At 48.8% G+C, this 23,384-nt stretch overlaps 3 protein-coding genes across 8 annotated transcripts in view; all 3 read left to right on the forward strand.

The window, feature by feature from the left end:
* The first annotated feature begins 2,532 nt into the window (after positions 1-2,532).
* Positions 2,533-9,289, forward strand: aif1l (allograft inflammatory factor 1-like). Its single transcript, XM_019873035.1, has 6 exons — positions 2,533-2,726; positions 2,864-2,925; positions 4,832-4,898; positions 6,728-6,769; positions 6,931-7,096; positions 8,114-9,289. Exons 1-6 carry the CDS (start codon positions 2,702-2,704, stop codon positions 8,202-8,204), a joined length of 453 nt encoding a protein of 150 aa, XP_019728594.1. The 5' UTR covers positions 2,533-2,701; the 3' UTR covers positions 8,205-9,289.
* A 1,049-nt stretch (positions 9,290-10,338) lies between these two features.
* prkaa1 (protein kinase, AMP-activated, alpha 1 catalytic subunit) lies at positions 10,339-19,248 on the forward strand. 2 transcript variants are annotated; one of them, XM_019873032.1, is made up of 9 exons: positions 10,339-10,698; positions 12,406-12,547; positions 13,229-13,322; positions 14,934-15,078; positions 15,257-15,344; positions 15,425-15,649; positions 15,856-16,375; positions 16,713-16,839; positions 17,000-19,248. In XM_019873032.1, the coding sequence occupies exons 1-9, from the start codon at positions 10,602-10,604 to the stop codon at positions 17,269-17,271; spliced, it is 1,710 nt and encodes a 569-aa protein (XP_019728591.1). In that variant the 5' UTR covers positions 10,339-10,601; the 3' UTR covers positions 17,272-19,248. The 2 variants fall into 2 exon arrangements, with proteins under 2 accessions (XP_019728591.1, XP_019728593.1); XM_019873034.1 differs by lacking the exons at positions 10,339-10,698; positions 12,406-12,547; positions 13,229-13,322 and adding an exon at positions 14,097-14,321.
* Positions 19,249-20,461: 1,213 nt separating this feature from the next.
* LOC109517712 (secretory carrier-associated membrane protein 1) overlaps positions 20,462-23,384 on the forward strand; it is a 20,246-nt gene continuing 17,323 nt past the window's right edge. For 2 of the 5 annotated variants that reach the window (XM_019873037.1, XM_019873041.1), the window contains exons 1-5: positions 20,644-20,715; positions 21,945-22,057; positions 22,180-22,266; positions 22,634-22,741; positions 22,825-22,936. In XM_019873037.1, coding sequence (XP_019728596.1) covers positions 21,995-22,057; positions 22,180-22,266; positions 22,634-22,741; positions 22,825-22,936 — 370 coding nt within the window. In that variant the 5' untranslated portion in view covers positions 20,644-20,715; positions 21,945-21,994. Of the gene's footprint in view, positions 20,716-21,944; positions 22,058-22,179; positions 22,267-22,633; positions 22,748-22,824; positions 22,937-23,384 lie in introns of all 5 variants that reach the window. The other 3 variants (XM_019873038.1, XM_019873040.1, XM_019873039.1) reach the window with 3 other exon arrangements.

Below are 23,384 nucleotides of genomic sequence, written 5' to 3' on the forward strand. Positions count from 1 at the left end.
TTAAAAAGGAAAGGAAGTGTGGGCCTTTCATTAATCACTTGATGTTTTTGTGCCTTTTTTTTCGGTCGACTTTCAACATTGAGACATAAGCACGCTCAGCAAACTTTTGCCTCTTTCGTGCCACCCGGGCACGGCGCTCAACACCTTGAAAGATGCAGGAAGCCCGCCACTTTGGTTCAAAGCGGCCATGAACATCCAGCGGAAGTTGGCCTATTGCGATCTAATGTCAACAACGGCACAGTTTTTCCTCTTTCGTCACAACTACTTGTAGTCTGTCGAAATTGAGCGATGCGAAAAACATCAACAACATGAAAGTAACGACGCCAAAAAGAGACAAAAAGTCCGACGTTTTGGTGGAAAGCCGTATTTTTGGCCCGTTTCCAGGTGGCCTTCAAACGCAAAATCATCCCAGAGATGTTGTCCATTGGCTTCTCAATTTGAATCACAGCTTTTCATCACTGTATGTGGTGGGCACAGCATGGCAATGAAATGTAATGACTCGCCATAAAACAGGAATCTGTAATAACTCCGCAGTTAGCCCTCCTCCCAAATTGTGTTGAAACGCAGCAGGCCCCAAAGCCAGTTTCACTTGGCAACATGAAAGTTGGTCATGGTGTCTCTCATGAGTAGAGCCACGAAAATGTTTCAAAAAGCTATGCCGAAGAGCACACAGACAGTCGGCCATCTTGGTGGCCATTTTAGGCTCTTTTTTGGCCATTCCCAGCTCATGAAGTGTCGTATTTGTTCGTCCAGCACCGTGTTTTAAGGAGCATTGCTGCAGCGAAAGTGGCCTCCCAATCTGGGGGTGGGAAAAAAAAAAGCACTCCAACGTGACTCGATGCTGCCCCCGTGTGGCCGGAGCTAAAAACAACTGCCACAGCCACTTCATTAGGTACACCCTGTGTCGTGAAACCCTTTGCGGTCGTCCGCCCGAGCTGTCCAAGTGTTGACGGTCAACAGAGAGCCCGCAGGAGCATTTTGATTTCTTTTTATTTGCTTGTTTTAATCTATTTTTTTATATAATTACCTGTCTTGAGGAGGAACGGAGTGGCATAAAATAGTGACGTGCTTGGATGAAGGAAGTTTCCTAAGTTTGGCAAAATTAATTCCACGTAGTTTGAACATCGAATTGCTCAACTTCAAGGCTGTTGTGTGAAAAACAACGCGAGTCCAAACGGCTGATCCAATTTGCTTGCCCCCATCACGTGCACTCCCATTCGCATTGCACCTCTAGCGAGTGCGGAAGGTAACTCTCATCTAAATCGTGTTTTCTGCTCACGCCTCAGTTTCGTCGCTCTCATTTTGCAGTCTTACTCTTCCCGCCTCCGTTCCCCGCAGCTATTCATCCCTCCACGGATTGAGATTTTTTTTTTTATATCCAAAGCCTCCGAGGATGCAATTACCCCTTAACATCTGACCCGGTTCACCTCCAGTCTCGTTTTTTTTTTTCTGCACGCGTCTTGAATTATCACCCACAGCGCGGTGCGAGCCAGGACTTCATTTGCATCGGCCGCCTTCAAACGTGTGACCAGTCGGCTTGTTCTTCGTCTTTAAGACATTAAAACTTTGCTTCGAACTCTTTCAACCTGGGTGACATGAAAGGAGAAATCGGCGATCGTTTTAGTTCGATAGGAGAGGTGCATCGTTTCTGCAATTCATTTTCCCTGTTCTATCCGGTTTGCACGACCGCTTGTTCGTTCCATTTGGTAGGTTGCATTCACCCCAATGACATTTGTTTCTACTTGAGCCAATTGTTCTCATGATGCTTTGATGATGTAGTGCCGTTGCTGAACTATCGGCACATTGGCCTTTATTTGATCTTTAAGGGCTACCTTGTGGGGGGAAAAGATAAAACTGTCTCTTTTCGGATTCATTTGTAACTGCTCCATCAGACCTCCATCACATCTCCTATAAATTATTTCTTATAAATAATTATTTCTTATTTCTTTACTTTATTGATACATAAAAAGACACACAAGGCAAATCCGCTGTGCTTTACAGAGGTGAAAAAACTACAAATTAAATGGAAAGATGACTATCAAAATAAAATCACTTAATGCAAACAGGATGCAGGAAAATACGACATGATGAAACACAACGATCACGTTATAAAAAAAAATCACAAAATGAAAGCAAGAGAAACACGACACAAGAATTAATATTTTGGTTAATGGTTTTATTTCGTGAGTTTGAAGCAGACTTTTACTTTGAGTAACTTCTTATAATTGAATCAAACAAGATTTGGTTTATTTTTCAATGAAGTGAATTCAGGTTCATGACATAGCCACACGAGGGCGAGCGTGACCAGCGTTTGCAGCGGAAACCAATGTTGCAAGTTTCAAAATAAGAGTAAAGAACTGCTCTTGTGCGCGTTTGTCGCGTCAGACAAGTTTCAGAAAACGTTTCTATGTTTTTGCGCAACAATCATGAAATAAATAGTTCCCTTCTACGTTCATTACGTCTCGAACGCGGAGCTTTCGGCGATGTCGTGATTTATTGTGGATAAACATCACCGGATATGCATTATCCCAGTTGGTCTGGCGCGACAGCGGTTGCCGGTGGCCACCGAGTTGGAGGGAGGGAAGCACACGCAGCCTTGGACCGAGCGAGGACGGAGCATCGCTCGCCCGCACGCTTGCGGTCGTCTTTTCGGCTCTCTAACTTGACCCGAAAACTGGATTGAAACACGCAAACCGCTGGGATGCCTGCGAGTAAAAACGTACAAGGTAAGGTGACATGTTTTAAATTGGCCTTTTTTCCTTTTGTTTCGGTGACTAGCTTCAATTCCAATCATTGCAATGGCTCGTCGAAGCTAGGTCACGTCTATTTTGACGCCTTTTCGCTCCGTCTGTGTTCCATTTAGGAGGAAAAGCCTTCGGGCTGTTAAAAGAGCAACAAAGGCAAAAACTGGAGGAGGTGAACCAGGTAAACGGTGTCTTTTGTTTGTACATTTGACGTCCAAACGTGTCGGCTCTGGAAGTACGCGCGTGCACTTGACAGTGTGACGAAGCTTGGGGACGTCACCTCAAAATGTCTGAGCTTATTGTGCGGCATGTTGTTGTTGTTGTTGTTGTTGTTGGGGTTGGTTGGTTCGCCAGGACGCTTTTCACTCCCAACGTCACACCTGTCTCATCCCCGCTTTGACCCGATGGAAAAGGTACGCACGCGCGCGCATGCGTGCGTTTTGATGGAGTCTCGATGGGGATGAAGTTCCACTTTTGCATTTATTATTTCCCTGTTGCATTTCCTCGTAATCAGCCCCCGCCCGCCTTTGTGAGAACATGGAAACGCAGTGCATGAGGCCTGTGGGACATTCCTGTGCATCACTGCATCCTTTTGTGTGTCATGTGCTCGTTGGGGGGAGTTGCCCCGGGAGGGGGGGGATCCCCGTTCCCCCCTCCCCCGTTCCCCCCAAAATGAGGGTTGTGAGCCAAAAATCTGTGTTTGGCTTGTATTGTGCGTCGAACAGGCACCTATGGAAAGCCTGCCCTGATATCCAGATGAAGGCTGGCTGGACTACGCTCTGTCTTTGTCCTCACTCGGAAGACAGCCAAGTGCGCCATAGTCTGACTGTGTCTGGCTTGAATATCCAGTATAGATATATAAAATCTTATTTTACGAGTCTGACCTTAATATGATAATCAAGAACAATGAAGAAAAGCCCAGACAGCTTTGTTATTGTTGATAAGCAGCTGTGCTGCTACTTGACAACCGCATCTGTGGGCCAGAAGAAAAGTAACGGAAACTGGATCTCATGTTTATGAAACTAATGTTGTGTGTCCCTACAGAAGAAGGAAGCTCAAACAGTTGTTTGAGGATTCTGGTTTACTTTATCGGTTTAATTTGACACACACTCCACCTCTTCAAATAAAACAAATCTAGACTAAAATAAATACAAATTAAAACGCAGCACCCCCGCCCCCCAAAAATATATAACAAATCAAAACTAACTAACCTGGCCTAAAACCCAATTGAAATCAAGTGAATTTAAAGAACAAAAGTCAAAAAGAAATAAAAGCGATCCTATAATGAGCAACCCCAAACTGCGAGAACTCTGGTGTTCCGTCATCACTTTAGTAATGCGCTGAATCGTCTTATAGGTGAGGACCGAGAGCGTACTTGTACGTGGGCCTTAAGGTGAATGAATATCAGGGAGACTGATTGTTTGGGCGACGGCGGCTCAGGCGCTCGAGCAAGTCGTCCAATGACAGAAGGGCCCAGGTTCCAGGATAGCGCTGTCTTTCCAGTATTCCGGAAAGGACGCCGAACCTTCATTTGCTCCGCGTTTGTCAAGCGCTTTGGGAACCATATTGACAAAGCACAAGAGAAATGCCCGCCATTTACCATTTGTAGTATCGGAGCACTACAACGTCTACGGTGTCGGCGCTGACACGATACTGGCATGGCTATAGGTAGAAAATGTGTTATTCGACACTCGGCAGCCGATTTTACAGTAGCTGCGTTGCTTTTCTCAACACGACTTCATGTAATGCTCATCGCAATGCCGTTGGAATGCGTACGAGCACGCGAGGCTCGGAGCAGCCCCTTCGAGATCCTCGTCGCGCTTCGTTCGAAACGCAGCAGGCTTCTGGAGGTCAGACGAGAATGTGACTCCACATGGCGGATCGCTTCATTATCATTTCATTAGCGTGGATCCCTCCTGGCATTTTTTTCCCCCCCTTTCACGCCCTGGCGAGGTGTCCTACTTTTTATAAGCTCACTCAGTTGCGACAAATCAACTCTGACGAGCGCCCCTGTTGTTCGCATGTTTTGTAACCCGTTTTGACAGCAAGAATTGACTTAATCCCTGCGTTTTTCCACCCGCAATCAGGAATTCCTGGAGGACCAAAAGTACCGGGATGAAGATGACCTCGCGGAGAAGCTGGAGGGTTTCAAAAGTAAGCAGACGCATGTCGTCGTTTGTACGGCGCAAATCCCAAGGTCCGGCGCCTTTACGGAGTCCTCCATCGCTTCAAGCGGTCTTCACAAAAGTATTCGGACGCCGCACTGGTCAAAAACGAGTCCGCTAACTTTTCTACTGTGTTCTTTGCTTCTCACCAAGCGGAACGGTAAATCGTTTGCGAGTGTCCAAACATTCTTACGACTTTCAAGGTCAAGTTGCACAAGCTTAAATGCGATTGAGCTTGGGCGGTAGCGGTGAAATATGTCGAACTGCGCTTGTTTTATTGCTTTACTGGCGAGTGTTTCAGCCTCAATAGTGTCATAAATGACTTCACACACACTTCCTCATATGGGAATAGGCTGCGTTGCGGTTTGCAAGGCCAAATCCAGTCCGCGATGGAATGCAGCAGAACATTTCTGCTATTTTTTTCTCAGCTGCTGTTATCACGCACTGCGGACCTTTGCTCCCACCCGCCGGCCAAAACAAAAAGCACTGTTACAGCGACCTCTGTAACAAATAAAACTGAGTTTGAGTGTGCAAAAAAAGGGGTGAGCATTTCCTGTCGTTTCCCTGGGCACCACTCTTGGTGTTTTTTGGTTTTGAACTGTGGCTGCAAATTTTAGCATGACGTGAAGCTGCTTGGAGAAACCGCAGCAAAAGACTCCCGCGCTCCCTGAAGACCACAAACGGCGTGTTTCTTCTTCCTTCTGGGTGTTTATTCATCCTGAGAATTTTCAAATATCAACCAGTTTTTTCCGTCTTACATTGAGCCAAGGTGCGTATTTTGCACTGGAGAACAAGAGCACTCAACGAAGCTCCTCAGCTCACTTCAACCGAGTTTGTTGGCACTAAGGCACCGCACCATGGCGGTCAAGCAATACCTTTTTGGAGATGAAGCTCCTCATCTGTCCTCAACGTAGTTCCGTGGCACCAAGATGACACAGATGGCAACTTGACGTGAATAGAGGGCGCAAATAAAGCCGAGTTTTCTTTTCTTTCTCGTCGGACTATGATGTTGGCTAGCAGCGTTAGCTGTAGGGGTCAAGGCGGGGGTGGGGGGGCTGATTGCCTTTAGTCTTGGCCGTGCGCCATCTTCACACGGGACAGTATGTGGTGTGTTCCAAAATTCCGGATGTCCGTGAAGGCGCCGGCTGAGAGAAAATAACCCCCCCCCCCCCCCCCCCCGACGCACCCCAAGCGGGCCCCCGGCTGGGGGTGGGTCGGCTTGTGTTCTGTGACTGCAGATGATCAACAGGCTGTGTCCCACTCAGCTGTGTCGTGCGTGCGTGTGGATGAGAGGAGGCCAACTCCCCCAAGTTGGGAAACAGGCTGATCATTGTCCCCGTCCCGCTCCTCTTAGGTTCACTCCGTTAACACGGTTCCGTCTCTCTCGTGCAGCCTCCCAACAGGCGAACACATTGTGTGACAGAAAGTGTAATGCGATGAGAGGAGAGGAAACTGCCACCTTTCAGGGAACCACAGGTGGACTTTTCCAAACGGCAGATGTAGAAACACACTCAGTTTACAGTGAAAAATGCGTTGCTCACTCTGACTGGACGCGGTGTGTCTGTGTGTGCGTGCGCGCGCATGTTATGAAAAGCCATGGATGAAAACGTGTGCACTTGTGAATGATAATAATTCATAGGGAAAAAAAAACAAAGTGTCTCTCTCAATCTGGGTCGGCCTCAGGTCAGCTGATCTTTGGCAAATGAAACAAAAGCCACCTGTCGTGATCAGCTGCTCGTTCCTTCTTTCAGCAGACATGCTCTGTGTGCCCCCCGCCCCCACCCCTCCTCCTCATCTCCTCTTCTGCTTCTTTCACAGATAAATATGCTGAATTTGACCTGAATGACCAAGGCGAAATCGGTGAGTCACTCGGATATGAAAGTCAATCACCAAACGCCGACTTCGCGTGGAAAGTCAAAGCACAGTCAAACGACGACCGACGCAGTGACATTATTTGGGGGGGGGCGAATCGTAAAACTCTCTTTTCCCAACGTGCGTTCTATTTGACGATCTTGCCTCAGATCTGATGGGCCTCAAGCGCATGATGGAGAAGCTGGGCGTTCCCAAGACCCACTTGGAGCTGAAGAAGATGATCGTGGAGGTGACGGGCGGCGCCAGCAGCAACAGCATCGACTACAGGGACTTTGTCAAGATGATGCTGGGCAAACGCTCGGCCGTGCTCAAACTGTGAGTGGGAACCGCGCGCGCGGGGATGAACGCCCGCGTGCCGCCTCGCCCGTTAATCTCCACGCCAACAAAACCCAGCCGTCGTTATTCTTAGCTGCGGGATCATGTGATTAGGGAAGTGATTATTGGTGAGTCGCCGAAGACCGTGAGAAGTTTTGCACGTAAAGGCCAACGTGGCTCCGTGACTGGGGGGGGGGAAATTTGAAATGTTTTTATTATTATTGTTATTATTTTGAATCGGGTTATCGCGGATGATCCCTTTGAAAGCAGCTGGCCTCGGCCTCGGGGGTAAGATGCACGTCAGCTCTGCGGGCCTAAGCCGCCCGCACTGTTGAGTTACAAAATCTCCTTACCCTTGAATGCAGCGAGCACAGGAAAAGACGCAACTTTTCTCCTTTGCCCTCCATTTTTTTTTCTTTTTTGAACTACAAAAATACATCCCCTCGACACACACACACACACAATCGCGTGATGCCCAGTCAAGTATCGGTGCCGATAGTTTCCCCTGGCACACTGCTCGCATAGCCATCTTGAGAGCAGACAGCCACGTGGTGCGCCTTTCCGAAGTTCGATCCCACCGGCAAGCCGCGGGGGCGTCCCGCGGGACACTCGAATGAAACAGATTGGCGGATATTGTCGGGGGGAGTTGACCGCTCAACAGTTGGTGCAAAACTTTGGCGTGTCCAGGGAGTCCTTCCTCTACATGTGCCATCGTCATGATAACCCCGCCCCCTGGCGTCATTGCTGCCAGCTTAACCGCCAGTTTTAAGTGCCGGAGATCGATTTCAATTTCAGTGGTGGAAAACAAAAGAACCGGTGCTAACCTGGGCACTGGCCTGGAACTAGCGTTGGCACAAAAATATCCGCTCAGGGTTTATAACGCTGCCTGCTACTTTGACAAATGAAACTGTTTTCACGCAGGCCAACATCACCGTGAATGTCTGAACCGAGGCCGTGCAACATGGCACCCCGGCCATTTTGCTTTTGACTTTTTTTTTTTCTTTCCTTCTTCCACAGAGTCTTACTGTTCGAGGACAAAGCCAACGGGGCGGCGCCCTGCAAGCCGGACGGCCCGCCTCCGAAGCGGGACATCGCCAGCCTGCCTTAAGCCTGCCCCCTGACCCGCCCCCAATTCCAACCCCTCCCCTGCCCTCACAGGCTACTTTCGAATTTTCTTAACCCTGGTGGACCACAGATGGACGAATGAGGGTATTTTTGTGATGTACGGTGCGTGAAAGGTGGCTATCGTCGCTAAACGATGTTTGACTGTGAATATTATCCTTTAGGTAAATAGTAGCATCTGTAGTGTATGTGTCTTTTTTTTTTTCGTTTGTTTAGTGAAGTGTTGTGTATTAAGGGAAAATGCTTTTATTTGTTAGCCAAGCACAAGCAGCTTTCTTCCTCCCGTTTCCACAGCACCCTCGCAGGGATTCCCGCCGCGCCAACCTCAGTCCGCATTTCAGAGATTACAAGATTACAAGCCACCCCCACTTCCTGCGGCGCTGGAACACTGATCTGGAATCACTAACTAGTTTGTCAAGTCTGCGTTTTGGACTTTGACTCAAGCTTGCACCCTGGTTTGAAGTCAAGTGCACGTGTAGGAGGACTGTGACGAAGTGGTACAAATGTAAAAGGCAACAATAACAACAGTACAATCACGTTCTTTCCAAGTGCCTCAGTGTGGAAACAGCGGGGGGGGGGGGGGTCCCGAGCCGTAAATCAGAACTCTACAAATCCCTGAAAATCGGTCTTTGATGCTGCGCCACATTCTTTGAGTGTTTACAAGTGATTGCTCCGCCTCTACCCTTTCCCCCTCCTCTTGGTTTTGTTTTCTTTTTTTTAACTCTTTAAATGTTATTGTAAAAGCTGTTTACTAAACATTTTGGTTTTGGCATAGTATATAAACAAATTTAGTAGTGGTAACGGCACCTATTTTTCTGACACCCTCCCTACTCGCTCTGCCCGCCTTCACCTTGACTCAGCTAACCTTGCTGGTCCATGTCAATTGTCATTTTTACTTGAGTCGCGGACCGCAAATGGCCCCATGCCATAGTTTGGACACCACTGTTCTAGTCCGTACTAGGCTCTTACCAGCACACGCCCGACTTTTTGGTGTGTATAGAACTGTAAGAGCTGGCGAGCACCGAATACAAACGTTTTATATGAACTTTACAACCGTCCCGAACCACTTGAGTAAAAAGAGACAAAAATCAAAAGTGACACGCGCGGCAGCTAACCAGTCGACGGCTAGCACGAAAAGCTAACGCAGCAGTTTACCTCGCTAGTCAAGTATTTAGGTGTTTTTTTTTTTTTTTTTTGCCTGAAATGAAGCCACTTGTGAGATCCACTTTGGGTACACTGATGCTAATCTTTGAGTGATCTAAAGGGTTGTTTTTCCAAATTTTACCAGCTTCAGGACCTTGGATGTACCACTCAATTATCACTTTCGTTGTCCTCTGTGTATGTGCGCTATGATTTGTGCCTGTCTCCATTCGCACTCGGTCTAACTGTGAACGTGTCATATTTTTAGGCCCATCTCATGCATTTTTGTTTTATTGGGAGCTGCTGCTGTTTTGCAGCATGCAAGCATTTTTTTGCGTTAATTAAAAAGATGCACATCGTTGTTGTTGGTTTGTTTTGCAGACACCAAAGGAATTAAACATTTCTTCTGACAGTGTCTACGGTGGGATGTTGAATGTGGTGCTTTTGCAAATCATAGGCGCAGGAACATTTTGCATCTCACTATACCTGTCAAAACGTGCTTGTCTCTTGAAAACACCGTATTCAATTGCTTTAAGTTCTGTCTAGCGATGAGTGTCGTGTGTTTTGCATCGCTGCTACCACCTACTGATCATTTTATGCATGCATCGAACCGAGGGTGTGCCTCAAAATTGAAGACCTCAAAAAGAAGATAAAAGAACCAAATCAAGTTTATAAGAGTTTGTATGACGGCGGCGGCGCTTTGAAGTTTGTAAAGCGTTTTCAGCTCTTATCACGAATCCACCCCCTTCATTCGCAAATGCTGCCAAATATGAGCACATTTTTGAGACCAACGCCTTTTCTGGTTTACTCTGATGGCCAAATGTGGTAAACGGGTCCTTGTTTTGTTTAGATTACTGGGAAGTGCACGTTGAATGTAAACAGAAGATAAGGACGCGAGGGTGTCCCCGAGCCTTAGTCGTCTACGCTTTTCGAACAGACTCGGCGGGACACCGTTACTGTGTTCAAAAGCTGATTTTATTTCATGTTGATGTGCCAAATAAGTCTTTAAACCCTCGAAAAGATCAACGTGAGTAAACTGAAATTGAAACCGAATAAGCGGTGCGCCCTTGAAGTTTCCGAGGGTAGCCTGAAGGTACCACTTACGTCATTTACGTTGGACTACGTCGGGCGAGCGGCGCCGACCCCTCCCACTAAGTGCGGCGCGGAGGCTCTCTCCGAGCTCGGAGCTCTCAGTCCAACTGCCCGCCGCTTGCTGTTTGGCTCCAGAGGCCACTGCGGGAAGATGTCGACGGAGAAAACCAAACACGAGGGCAGAGTCAAAATCGGACACTACATCCTCGGCGACACGCTCGGAGTGGGCACGTTCGGGAAGGTTAAAGGTAAGAAGCAGCGAGACAAGAACCCACCCCCTCACACTTACTTCGACTGAAAGATGGTGGCCGGCGAACCATTTTAGCATCGCGGCTAATTGCCCAAGCTAACTTGTCAACTGGGGAAAGGCATCGCACTTGCTGTCTCTTCCTGCTCCCCGTTTGCTCAACTCGTTCACGGCGACGTAAAGACGTTACACACCGCACGTTTTGTTCGGGGCGGTTTAGTTGGCGGCGCGGGGGCGGGGGGGCTAGCCGGAGAGAGCCACAAGTCGCTCGTCAAGATAGCCACCGGGAAGTGAAGCTCTCCTAATTGACGCTAACGCGAGCTAACATAGGTCGAGAGCTATTAACCACGCCGCCGAGGATAATGTTTGGCGTCAACTTATTCGACTGTCATCCTGGTTATTCCATTAACAGGCCTATTATTTTGAAGCGACACTCATGGTATTTCGGTGAGGGTGGGGACTGTGAAGTTTTGTACTTTGGTGGCGGTGATGGGGGGGTGGGGGGGGGGGGGGGGGGGGGGGGGGGGGGGGGGGGGGGGGGGGGGGGGGGGGGGGGGGGGGGGGGGGGGGGGGGGGGGGGGGGGGGGGGGGGGGGGGGGGGGGGGGGGGGGGGGGGGGGGGGGGGGGGGGGGGGGGGGGGGGGGGGGGGGGGGGGGGGGGGGGGGGGGGGGGGGGGGGGGGGGGGGGGGGGGGGGGGGGGGGGGGGGGGGGGGGGGGGGGGGGGGGGGGGGGGGGGGGGGGGGGGGGGGGGGGGGGGGGGGGGGGGGGGGGGGGGGGGGGGGGGGGGGGGGGGGGGGGGGGGGGGGGGGGGGGGGGGGGGGGGGGGGGGGGGGGGGGGGGGGGGGGGGGGGGGGGGGGGGGGGGGGGGGGGGGGGGGGGGGGGGGGGGGGGGGGGGGGGGGGGGGGGGGGGGGGGTGACGGGACCCGAGTTTAATTTAGCCCTTTGCTATTATTATTTTGTTGTCTTTGTTTTCTTTTGCGGTCTTGAAAAGTTCCTCACCAAGCAGCACCGCCATGAAGTGGATCTTGATCTGAAATTTGTCTTTGCATCGATGACGCGGTGGTGCTGCAGCTTTGCCTTTCCTCTTGCTTTTCTTAAATCACTCCAAACTATAAAGATGCAGAGTAAAGTAATTAAATGTCTTCTACGTAAAAAATAACAAAAATAAGTTATCAAATTATTGACAAAAATGCAAATAAATAAATAGATAAAAAGTAGCAACGATTGGAAATCGGAGTGATTTTTTTTTTTTTTAACCGATGGTTTCACTCATATGTATTTGTCGATGCAAATAGCTACCGTCGAACAATACATTGCTGTTGACTGTTGTTCCGTCTGCTAGGGGGAAGGAAATGGGAGGCACAAAAAAAAAAATCAGCGAGCCGGGTGGGACAGGGTCTACTTGGTCATTCATAAACCAAAGGCTTGCCGTGCAACTAACTTTGGCCAAATTTGAACCGCTTGTACTGTTCACCTCTATCCATGATGTTTTTGTGAGATTTTCCTGTTGTAAAATATTTACCCTGGCTCAATAAAGGTTGGTAAGCGCTGTTATAGACTCATAAAAACATTTTATTTACTGTACCGGCAATGTGTTGAGTAATCTTTTAGCGTTACCGCCTGCCCTTCCAGTTTTTAAGTCTCTGTTGATCATTTTGGAAACGTGGCAAAATGTCATTTCATTGTTTTCTTTGTGTCTTCTCGCAGTGGGCCAACATGAGCTGACCAAGCACCAAGTGGCCGTGAAAATCCTGAACCGGCAGAAGATACGCAGTTTGGACGTGGTGGGCAAGATCCGCCGGGAAATCCAGAACCTCAAGCTTTTCAGACACCCTCACATTATCAAATTGTAAGTCCTCGACTATGACCCGTGCGCATGTCCCCTCAGTAGCGATGCCGTGCACCTCGGTCCGCCGCGCTGAACTGAGTGGAGGTGAGCCACAGTGAAACGAGCCCGCATTCCCCACTTCAAATGGTAATGGAAAGCCAAATTGGCTCGAGACAGAGCAGCCTCTCAAAACAGGCTAATTTCGGCAAGACAAGAACTGTGGCGTGTAAAGCGTCCTGTAAATTTGTGATCGTCGGGTGATCAGCAAGGAGCTGATGCGAAATACAAGTCTTGGCCGCCATCAAAATGGAGTCGGCTTTGTTTACGCACTCTGGCCCGCTGTTGGCAAAGACGGCACCTCCAACACACAAAAAGGGAGTTTACATTCCTGCGCAGCAAGGGATGACGCGGAGGTGCTATGCGAACAATGTGGCGGCCGGTCGCCGCTCTGAAGCACACTCACATTTTGCCAAGATGGGCTTCTTCGGCAACCAAGCTCAACCGCTCCAAATTTCAGCGACCTTTCGTCATGTTACTGAATGACAAGCTTTGCATAAACTAAGGTGGGGGAATTCCCCTTCCAGGATGACCAGGCTGCAACGGTTGCCGAGTGGGCACTGTTAAACAAATGCATTTAGTCGTGACCTTTTGCTGTTGATTGTGCTTACTCCTAACCGGACGATCCCACGACGATCCTCACAGGTACCAGGTTATCAGCACCCCGACGGATATCTTCATGGTGATGGAGTACGTCTCGGGAGGGGAGCTCTTTGACTACATCCTCAAGAATGGAAAGGTGATCTCCTTCTTCTTCCCAGCGTTTCTCTTTTTGGGCTCGCCGTTTTACATGGACCAACTAAAAAAGAGAGAGAGAGGGCGAGAGAATAACATGTATTGATAAAACCACATCACTTGAGCATCAGATAGCTTCATGCTAACACGCAGTGCAAAATTCCCTTGACAGGCTAACGTATTTAGCAGCAACATTGTGGCGTTATAACCCTTTAAGCAACCAATACAGCAACATTTGTCCACAGACAATATAACAATACTCTTGAGCCACAGCGGGAAACAGCTAATATGACTTGAGTCGCTTATTTGTGAAACTCTTCATTGTATGTGTTGTGCTGCACACAAACACCAGAATGGGCAACGAAAAATGAACTCATGGTGCACAAACGGTTAAATTCCTTCCATTCTCTGGATTTATGTTACCGCTGAGGAGCGTTTTTTTTTTTTTTTTTTGTGATCGTCGGGTGATCAGCAAGGAGCTGATGCGAAATACAAGTCTTGGCCGCCATCAAAATGGAGTCGGCTTTGTTTACGCACTCTGGCCCGCTGTTGGCAAAGACGGCACCTCCAACACACAAAAAGGGAGTTTACATTCCTGCGCAGCAAGGGATGACGCGGAGGTGCTATGCGAACAATGTGGCGGGCGGTCGGCGCTCTGAAGCACACTCACATTTTGCCAAGATGGGCTTCTTCGGCAACCAAGCTCAACCGCTCCAAATTTCAGCGACCTTTCGTCATGTTACTGAATGACAAGCTTTGCATAAACTAAGGTGGGGGAATTCCCCTTCCAGGATGACCAGGCTGCAACGGTTGCCGAGTGGGCACTGTTAAACAAATGCATTTAGTCGTGACCTTTTGCTGTTGATTGTGCTTACTCCTAACCGGACGATCCCACGACGATCCTCACAGGTACCAGGTTATCAGCACCCCGACGGATATCTTCATGGTGATGGAGTACGTCTCGGGAGGGGAGCTCTTTGACTACATCCTCAAGAATGGAAAGGTGATCTCCTTCTTCTTCCCAGCGTTTCTCTTTTTGGGCTCGCCGTTTTACATGGACCAACTAAAAAAGAGAGAGAGAGGGCGAGAGAATAACATGTATTGATAAAACCACATCACTTGAGCATCAGATAGCTTCATGCTAACACGCAGTGCAAAATTCCCTTGACAGGCTAACGTATTTAGCAGCAACATTGTGGCGTTATAACCCTTTAAGCAACCAATACAGCAACATTTGTCCACAGACAATATAACAATACTCTTGAGCCACAGCGGGAAACAGCTAATATGACTTGAGTCGCTTATTTGTGAAACTCTTCATTGTATGTGTTGTGCTGCACACAAACACCAGAATGGGCAACGAAAAATGAACTCATGGTGCACAAACGGTTAAATTCCTTCCATTCTCTGGATTTATGTTACCGCTGAGGAGCGTTTTTTTTTTTTTTTTTGGTTGCTGTTATTTTACGAAGAGCAATTTTGAGAGCGGCCAGGTGAGAAAGAAATGGGCCACGTTGTCAGCCTCGCACTTTTTACTGAGATGTCAGAACACGACACGAGCGGTCGCTTTGTGCTTCTCACCTGGCGCTCAATTTGCGCCTTTTCCTTCCGGTAGTTGGACGAGAAGGAGAGCCGCCGACTGTTCCAGCAGATCATCTCGGCGGTGGATTATTGCCACCGGCACATGGTGGTACACCGGGACCTCAAGCCGGAAAACGTCCTGCTTGACGCGCACAAGAATGCCAAGATAGCCGATTTCGGTGAGCGGGGGGGGGGCCACCGTTTTCGTGTGGCGCGGCGTCAAATTGCATTTCGCCTTTGAATGATTCCCGTCCATATGTTTCATTCACATGTCCTTTCTTTTCACGGGCTTAAGAGTTGACTGTAGGCCGGTACGGCTGCATCGAGTCTCCTAACCAACTGCTGACGTGTGAACAGGTTTATCAAACATGATGTCCGATGGAGAATTCCTGCGGACGAGCTGCGGTTCCCCCAACTATGCTGCCCCGGAAGTGATCTCGGGAAGGTTAGGAGCGTCGGCTGGCGGCGCCTGTAAACATTCCGGCTTAGTTTCAATGTTTTTTTCCCTTTGCCTTTTGTGGTGAGATTATACGCCGGTCCCGAGGTGGACATCTGGAGCAGCGGGGTGATCCTCTACGCCCTGCTGTGCGGCACCTTGCCGTTCGACGACGACCACGTGCCGACGCTCTTCAAGAAGATCTGCGACGGCATCTTCTTCACGCCGCCGTACCTGAACCCCGCCGTCACCAGCCTCCTGAAGCACATGCTGCAGGTGGACCCCATGAAGAGAGCCACCATCAAAGAGATCAGGTGAGGACTTTGGCAAGTTGCGCGGGGCTCCCGCGCAATCCTCCTTATCGGCCAGGCGTGTCAAAACGCACAAGGAATCTGTCTCCGGCAGTCTGAGCTACGCTTGCATTACAGTAACGAGCAACTATGGCAAAAAGTCGAAGGGCGTCCAGGCATCCGGCCGCCAGAGCGGCACCGTGACTCGTGGGCTTTGTTTCCCCTCGCAGAGAGGATGACTGGTTCAAGCAGGACCTTCCCAAGTACTTATTCCCCGAGGACCCGTCCTACAGCAACAGCATGATCGACGACGAGGCCCTCAAGGAGGTGTGCGACAAGTTTGAGTGCACCGAGGAGGAGGTGCTGGCCTGCATCTACAGCCGCAACCACCAGGACCCGCTGGCCGTGGCCTACCACCTCATCATCGACAACCGCCGCATCATGAACGAGGCCAAGGACTTCTACCTGGCCTCCAGCCCGCCCGACTCCTTCCTGGACGACCAGCACCTCGCCTCGTCCGGCGCCTCGGTGGCGGCCGCGGTCAAGCCGCACCCGGAGCGCGTGCCCTTCCTGGTGGCGGAGACGCCGCCGCGGCCGCGCCACACCCTGGACGAGTTGAACCCGCAAAAGTCCAAGCACCAGGGCGTGCGGCGGGCCAAGTGGCACCTGGGCATCCGCAGCCAGAGCAGACCCAACGACATCATGACGGAAGTGTGCCGCGCCATGAAGCAGCTGGACTACGAGTGGAAGGTGAAGTGGATATTTGCACCTTAACGGTCATTTGGCCGATGCTCATTGAACCCGCAACCTCGCCTCTTCTGATGCGCTGAACAAAGCGAATGCTGCGACGATGTAACATTTCCGATGTACACCTCCTATTTTGGGGGGGGGAATGAGCATCTTGGCTCTTTATGTAGTGAGGCCAGAGTATTGGCTTGGCTCCATCTTGTGGCATCTGCTATTTTGAAGTTGCCGTGTTGCGACCTGTGCCCGCCAGGTGTGCCGCAAGGTGTCTTGAAAAGTAGTCAACGACCAACGATTGCGAGAAATGCTGATGCTGACAGGAATTGTTCCCCCGTGCTTCCAGGTTGTGAATCCCTATTATTTACGCGTGAAGCGGAAAAACCCGGTGACTGGCATGCAGACCAAGATGAGCCTTCAACTTTACCAGGTGGACAGCCGAACCTACCTCCTCGACTTCCGAAGTATAGACGGTACGTCCAAAGTTCAACCGCCCGTGCACGCTGTGTTGAACATGAATCCAAACGGAACGCAGCGATTCGCTGCCTTTGGGGACTTGAATCCCTTCGGTTGAGGTATTGGGACACGCAAATCAAACCTTTTTGCCCGACGTGTTGTTTTTTTTTTTTGTAGATGATAGCTTGGAAAACAAATCTGGCACAGCGACCCCTCTCCGCTCCGGATCGGTCGGCAACTACCGCACCACCATCAAGAGCGAGGCGGACGCCGCCGACTCGGCCGCCCCGCAGCCCAAGACGGCCGCCGAGGGCTCGCTGGCATCGTCGCTCGCCTCATCCATCGACTCGATGGGAGGCGCCGACGCCCCGTCGGCGCCTCGCCCCGGCAGCCATACCATCGAGTTTTTTGAGATGTGCGCTAACCTCATCAAACTGCTCGCACGATAGCTCGGCACACGCACACACCCAGGCGTATGTGCGCGCTTCGATCGCTATAGCCTTGTTTGCTCTCCGAGTGTGTTTTTAGCAATAAGCGGGCAATCCGTCGGCACTTCGGCCCGGGATGGCCGGCGATGCCGGGATGAGCCGAGAGAGAGGGAAGAGCATATTTTGGATCAGTATGTCAACACCTTGTGAAGTGATTACACTGAATTTGCTGTCCTGTCGAGGTCAGACAGCTTCCGGTGCAAACAAACAAAAAAAAAAAAATCTACTTTTTCTTTTGTTTGTTTGGGTTTTTTTTTTTCCTGTGCGAAAGAAGGAAGAAGCAGCACTTTTGCACACCTTTCTTTTCATTCCTGTTGTTCTCGTTTGGGGGGTTGGTTTCGTTTTCCTCAAGTGGCGTTGAACTCGTCAGGAAGTGCAGTGGACCCCGGCCCCTCCTTCTCAGTGTCACCATTTTTTCTTCCAAGTCCGTCTTTGTTCTGACAGTGTCACCTCGCCCCATCTTTGCAACAAGTAGCCGAACATCAAAATTCACAACGGGTGTTTGATCCAGTCACTTTTCAAAGACATGCATTTCTTTGTCCTTCTGTCGTTCCTCCGGTCGCTCTTTAATCTGCGTTGTGTAAATCCATCCCAAGTGAAAATAACTTTGGTTCTCCAGATGGATTGCTGGATTTGTTTTTTTTTTTGTCCCCTCATGTACTTTTTGTAAGCCGCATCACTTGTCAATCAGAATCCAGCGTTGTTTCACAGTGTATTCAATTCCCGTCAACTCATGCTAACAACACAGGGGCGGGGGGTATTCATTGACGTCCCTTTTGCCAAGAAATCGGGTTTCTTCTTGATGATCATTTAAAAAAAAAAAAAGACAATCTTTAAATTGGCATCACCCCCTCAGTTTGGAAATGCTGGAGCTACTGAACGCTGTTTGACGGTCCAAAATTCTGACGGCGCCGCCCACCCGCCTCAACCCCCAATTGTCAACCATTAAAATGGCATTTGTTGTTGTTTGCTTGTTTTATTGTTGTGTAAATCATTTGAAATTGTGTCAGTCATGATGAAGCCTTTCTGTCTGTGCAATTTGTTCAAAATGCCACAAGCAAGCATTTCTCACCCCCATGTATGTACTTATTCTCAAATGACAATTACTCGAACAGCATCACCTATTTCGAGACCTGACGATCTTATGAATGTGTCACCCGTTATGGAAATCTTTATAGTATCTACTGTCAGGTTGCCTTAGTTGACGGGGGCAGGGAACCTACAGCAACTTAATATGGCCCCAAAACGTTGAATATATGTAAATCCTTCTGATTGACAATAATCATATTTTGGTGGTATTTTTTTTCAGAGGGCTGAAAATCGGACAATGGGTTCCCCGCTGCTGCCTTACAATCATAATCAGTCAATGATTGGCTCAATTTAATTGCCAGGGTGAAGTCCCACATAAGGAAAAAAAAAAGATCAAACTTGTTTGGTTTTTTTTTTTTTTGTTGGGGGAAAAATTGACACACTTGAAATAATTGTTGCCAAACTACTGCAGACCTCTGATCCTTGACGGCTGTTGGAGATTTTTTGTTTCGTTGTTTTGACACAATCCTTTGTTTTGATGAAGCAGTATCAGTGGTTGCTGATTTTGACAGCTTTAGAAAAGATGTTGATTGTTACATTTCATTCCGACTGAACACCTTAACATTTTTGTTGAAATAAGAGTTTATGGAATATGGTAAGAACCAGGCAGTTTGGGGAAGGGTGTACATTTTGACTTAAAATTTCTTTGCGCGTGTATGTGTGCGCGCGTGTAGAAAGACGAATGTGGGGGGCGACATGTGACTGGGGTGAAATTTGAACTGCTTTATGTCAAGCGACCCTACTTTCCAAGAGTGATCTCTGTGTGTGTGTGTGTGTATATATGAATGGATAGTGTCGGAATCGTTTGTATACACAACTGCCTAAATAAAATGCTAAATTGCACACAAACCTTAAAAAAGGCTTGTCAGTTTATTTAGTTTAAGTCGTGTATTTAAGAGCAACTGTGGTGTTGAGGTGCATATTTCAACGTATTTCGTGAAAGTGATACAATTAGAAAAACACGCATACTTTGATTCACTATTTATAAAATGCACAACAGACGGTGTCAACATTTGAGGGGAAAAAGCACCGGGTCAAACAGGCTTGTGTGAACGGAGCCAGCTTTTTTTTGTTGTTGATTATTGTTACGCCTGATAATACAAAAGCGTGTGAGTTAATGTCCGGGTGAGGTTAAATGCTAGCATTAAAACCGCAGTGGTTTGTTTCCCAAACCTGCCTTTTTACGTTGCTTCATTTATGATTGGCACCCACCACTCTAATGGATGCTAGCCCTCGACATCGGTACACCCCTCCAATGCGCAGTTGGTCGGCTAATGCAATACGTAAGGGCGTCTGCCATATTGAATGTGTCAAATATGCCGCGTTAACATATGCAAGCCAAGTCAATGGCCTGAACTTTATAAAGGGACAACCTCCAAAGTTTATGTCATTCAGCCATTCACAAACACACTAATGTATCTGGGAAACACAGTGGCATCAAAAACAACGAAAATGTGTATTCTACATAGAAAATTTTTGTATTCAAAACATATCCTAGTTGCACTGAAGGTTCATCTCTTTCCAAGAACATCTCTGAGGGAGCAACATTATACAGTCGTATGCAAACACGTGACACGTCTTGAGCTGCGTATTTTTAATTTACTGTATAATATCACGCATCGTCTATTTAATTGTGATTTTACAACAATAGTTTCACTTTCTGTTATTTTTAATAATTTAGCATCTTGCCTGTTTTTTGTGTATTTTTTTTTATTGACAAAATATATGCAATACAACATCACGCAATCCACTTAACATATTTTAGTAAAATATGTTAAGTGGATTAGTAATGATAAAGAAGATAAATAAAAATCCATCTTTCAAAACAGTGACACCCTTGGGTTACTCGATCAACATTTCCGAATGTATAACAATTATTGATCTAAATTTTTTGTTATTAGTTCAATCGACAGCAAACAAAAATAATTTTAAAAACGGGGGTGAATTCAAAAATTTATATATAGGGAGGTGGGGTTTTCCGAGCAAACTTATACAATAGTACAGCATTTTTTTTTTCATCAATTCGATTTAGCATCTGAAACGTTCACTTTCTCATGTCGAACTCGTGACGTCACGTCCACCGTTTCCGCATTTGCGAGGGTTCATCTCTTCTCAAAAGAGTCTCTGTGAGGACAGGGTCAACATTAGAACGTGACTGCCAGCTTTTTTGTTACCTTTTCAGTTCACGAATAATCGACTCTTTTTGAACATAAAAACTTACATTTCAACGAGCGTCGCGTTCGTGGAGGCGGTCCAGTCATGTCGGAACAAGACAGTAACCCGTTCACGGAGTCGGAGCTCAGCAATCCGTTTGAGGTAAGGCTGTCTGGCGAGCTCCGTAGCTTAGCCACATCCTCCTCGCATCGCTGTTTACATTTGGACACGCGTAGCCGGTTTTAAACTTGGTCTAACGACAGTGAAAAATGAATTTACCTGTGCGCCCCTTTTAGAGCCTGTTCAATGACCACATAACGGTTATTTTAGGGTGTGTGTGTGTGTGTGTGTGTGTGAATGAATGACAGGAGCTGATATCCTTTCCAATGTACAAAAACGAACCAAATCGATTGAACCCTGAAGACATTGCCTAACTCTGCTTGCTTGACCGCCCGTTGAATTTACGTGCATTTTCTGGCACATTTTGTATTTACTTGAGTGTCTTGCAGCCATCAACATGAGTGTTGCAGATTGAAAAGAAACCTATAACCGGTTGTGCTTTCAACCATCTGCCTTCCACCGAACCTTGACGGCCCTTTCGTTTTCCAACGGGGTAACCCGTTGGAATGTCAGGCCGACCGCTGTGAGTGTTAAGCCTCGAAGGACGATAGAGGCAACTTGGCGTCATTTAAAAAAAGCCAGCAGCACCTCATCTGAACTATACAGAACTGGAGAAGTGCTAACACATTACAATTACCCCCTCCCGCGTCCTCCTACACGCACACAAAAAAATAGAATCGACTGAAATCGATGAATCGGAAAGGCCTGCAGAAAACGAGTTGAGAGTAAATAACAGCGATTGGACAACAGCCGCACGGCAAATGGGTATTTTTTCGCAAATCATGAATTGTTCAGAACCCTGCGGGGCCAACATGTTACTGGCGCCCGAGGGCCCGCGGAAGGGAGGAAGCATATGTTCCGGTGACAGGCCCCACCGCCCTCCCACCCACAGGCTACACGACAGGCTACACTCGGCCCACTTTCTCTGCCAATTGGGACAATCCTTCTGTAGTCTGACTTCAGTCTGACTTTCTAGAAAAAAAGATTTGTACGGTACTGGTATTTTGGTGGGGAAAAAAAAGTAGTACATTCCAAAAATCGTGATATACTGCGTTTTCTACCCATTTGGGGGCGCAGGTGACCTGGAGCCTGGTAGAAGCGGGCGTCCGTCCACCAGTTCAGCTTTTACAAAAACGCACGTCTTGCAATTGGAGAAACGGGGGGGGGTCCCAACAACCTCCGTGTGAATTATTTAGGATGGCGGTCAGCTGACAAGCTGCAGCCCGTGTGCGCGTGCGTTTAACAGAGGGCGATTTGGGGGCTCTGGTCAGGAAGACGGCGACGTCCGCCTCACTCGGAATCGGAGGAGCGTGCGAGGCTGATGCCAAGCGAGCGGGTGGGCAGGACGTTGGTGTTTGCGCTGAGTTTACGGATGGCAACCAAGGTACTTGGGGGCAGCTTTTGTCACCGGCACTACTCAAAGCCTCCTTTTTCTTTTTTTCTTTTTTTTTTTTGACCCACCCCCGTCCCAAACTGCAAGTATTGATTTTGTGCCATGTGTTTCAGGACCCTTCGGTGACACTTGCAAGACAGACGGCGGCGGCGGCGGCAGTGGGATTAGAAGAGTACAATCCCTTCACAAACTCCAAACAAGTGAGCCTTTCACGATCTGAGGGACTCTGAATCGAGCTGATCGGTTGTGGTCATGGCAATCAAGGAAAACCAACCGAAGAAGTTAACGTTAGCTTAGCCTGGCATCGATGCTTTCAGTACCACTTTGACTGCAGTGCGGCAAGCCAACGTTTTATTGCTTTGTCTCGTTCCTCGCTGAATTGCCAATTTTGATGTCATCGTTTTCAACTGAATTTTTGTTGACGGCGTACGGGCAGGTCCACATTTCAACTCGGGTTCAGAACCCTGACAACTTGAAAGCGGTGTCTCATTGGTAGATTGAATGAGAGGGCTTGCCCTCGTTTTCACCATCCGCCGCGTTCACTCTCAACTCCCGCTTCCCGTCTAGGCGGCCACGGCGAGCAAGCCCCCCGCGGCGGCGCCAGCCGTCCCGACCCAGCCCGCCGTCGTGAAGCACGGCGAGGAAGCTCCCGTCTCCTTGCAGCCTCGGGCTCAGGTAGCCTCGTCCTGCGGCGGATCGCCGCTTGTTCCATAGAAGCTGGCGAGCTGACGCACGCTGTGACCGCCACTGCCGCTCAGGAGTCGACGGGGGGTGCCGGCGAGCTGCTCAAGAGGCAGGAAGAGCTGGAAAAGAAGGCGGCCGAGCTGGACCGGCGAGAGAGGGAGATGCAGTCGCTCAGCGCTTCTGGAGGTGCGTCACTCTTGTCGCCTTGCTACGATTTCGGGCTGACACTTCAAATGTTTGAGCCATGAAACGCTCCTTTCTTCTCATTGTCGGCACCACAAGGCATCTATCCATCCAGCCGCGGACGGTCCAACAGCACCATGTATAAAGAGTAAGGCGTTTTTTTACAGCCAAAAAAGACAACCATGTATCGTAAGGCATTTTTAGCCGAAAAAAACGACCATGTATAGTAAGGCGTTTTTAGCCGAAAAAAACGACCATTTACAGTAAGGCGTTTTTAGCCGAAGAAAAACGACCAAGTATAGTAAGGCGTTTTTAGCCGAAAAAAATTAGGCGAAAAAACGACCATGTATAGTAAGGCGTTTTTAGCCGAAAAAAACGACCATTTACAGTAAGGCGTTTTTAGCCGAAGAAAAACGACCAAGTATAGTAAGGCGTTTTTAGCCGAAAAAAA

The sequence above is a fragment of the Hippocampus comes genome, unplaced genomic scaffold, assembly GCF_001891065.2.
Source record: "Hippocampus comes isolate QL1 unplaced genomic scaffold, H_comes_QL1_v1.1 scaffold333, whole genome shotgun sequence".
Taxonomy (NCBI): Eukaryota; Metazoa; Chordata; class Actinopteri; order Syngnathiformes; family Syngnathidae; genus Hippocampus; species Hippocampus comes.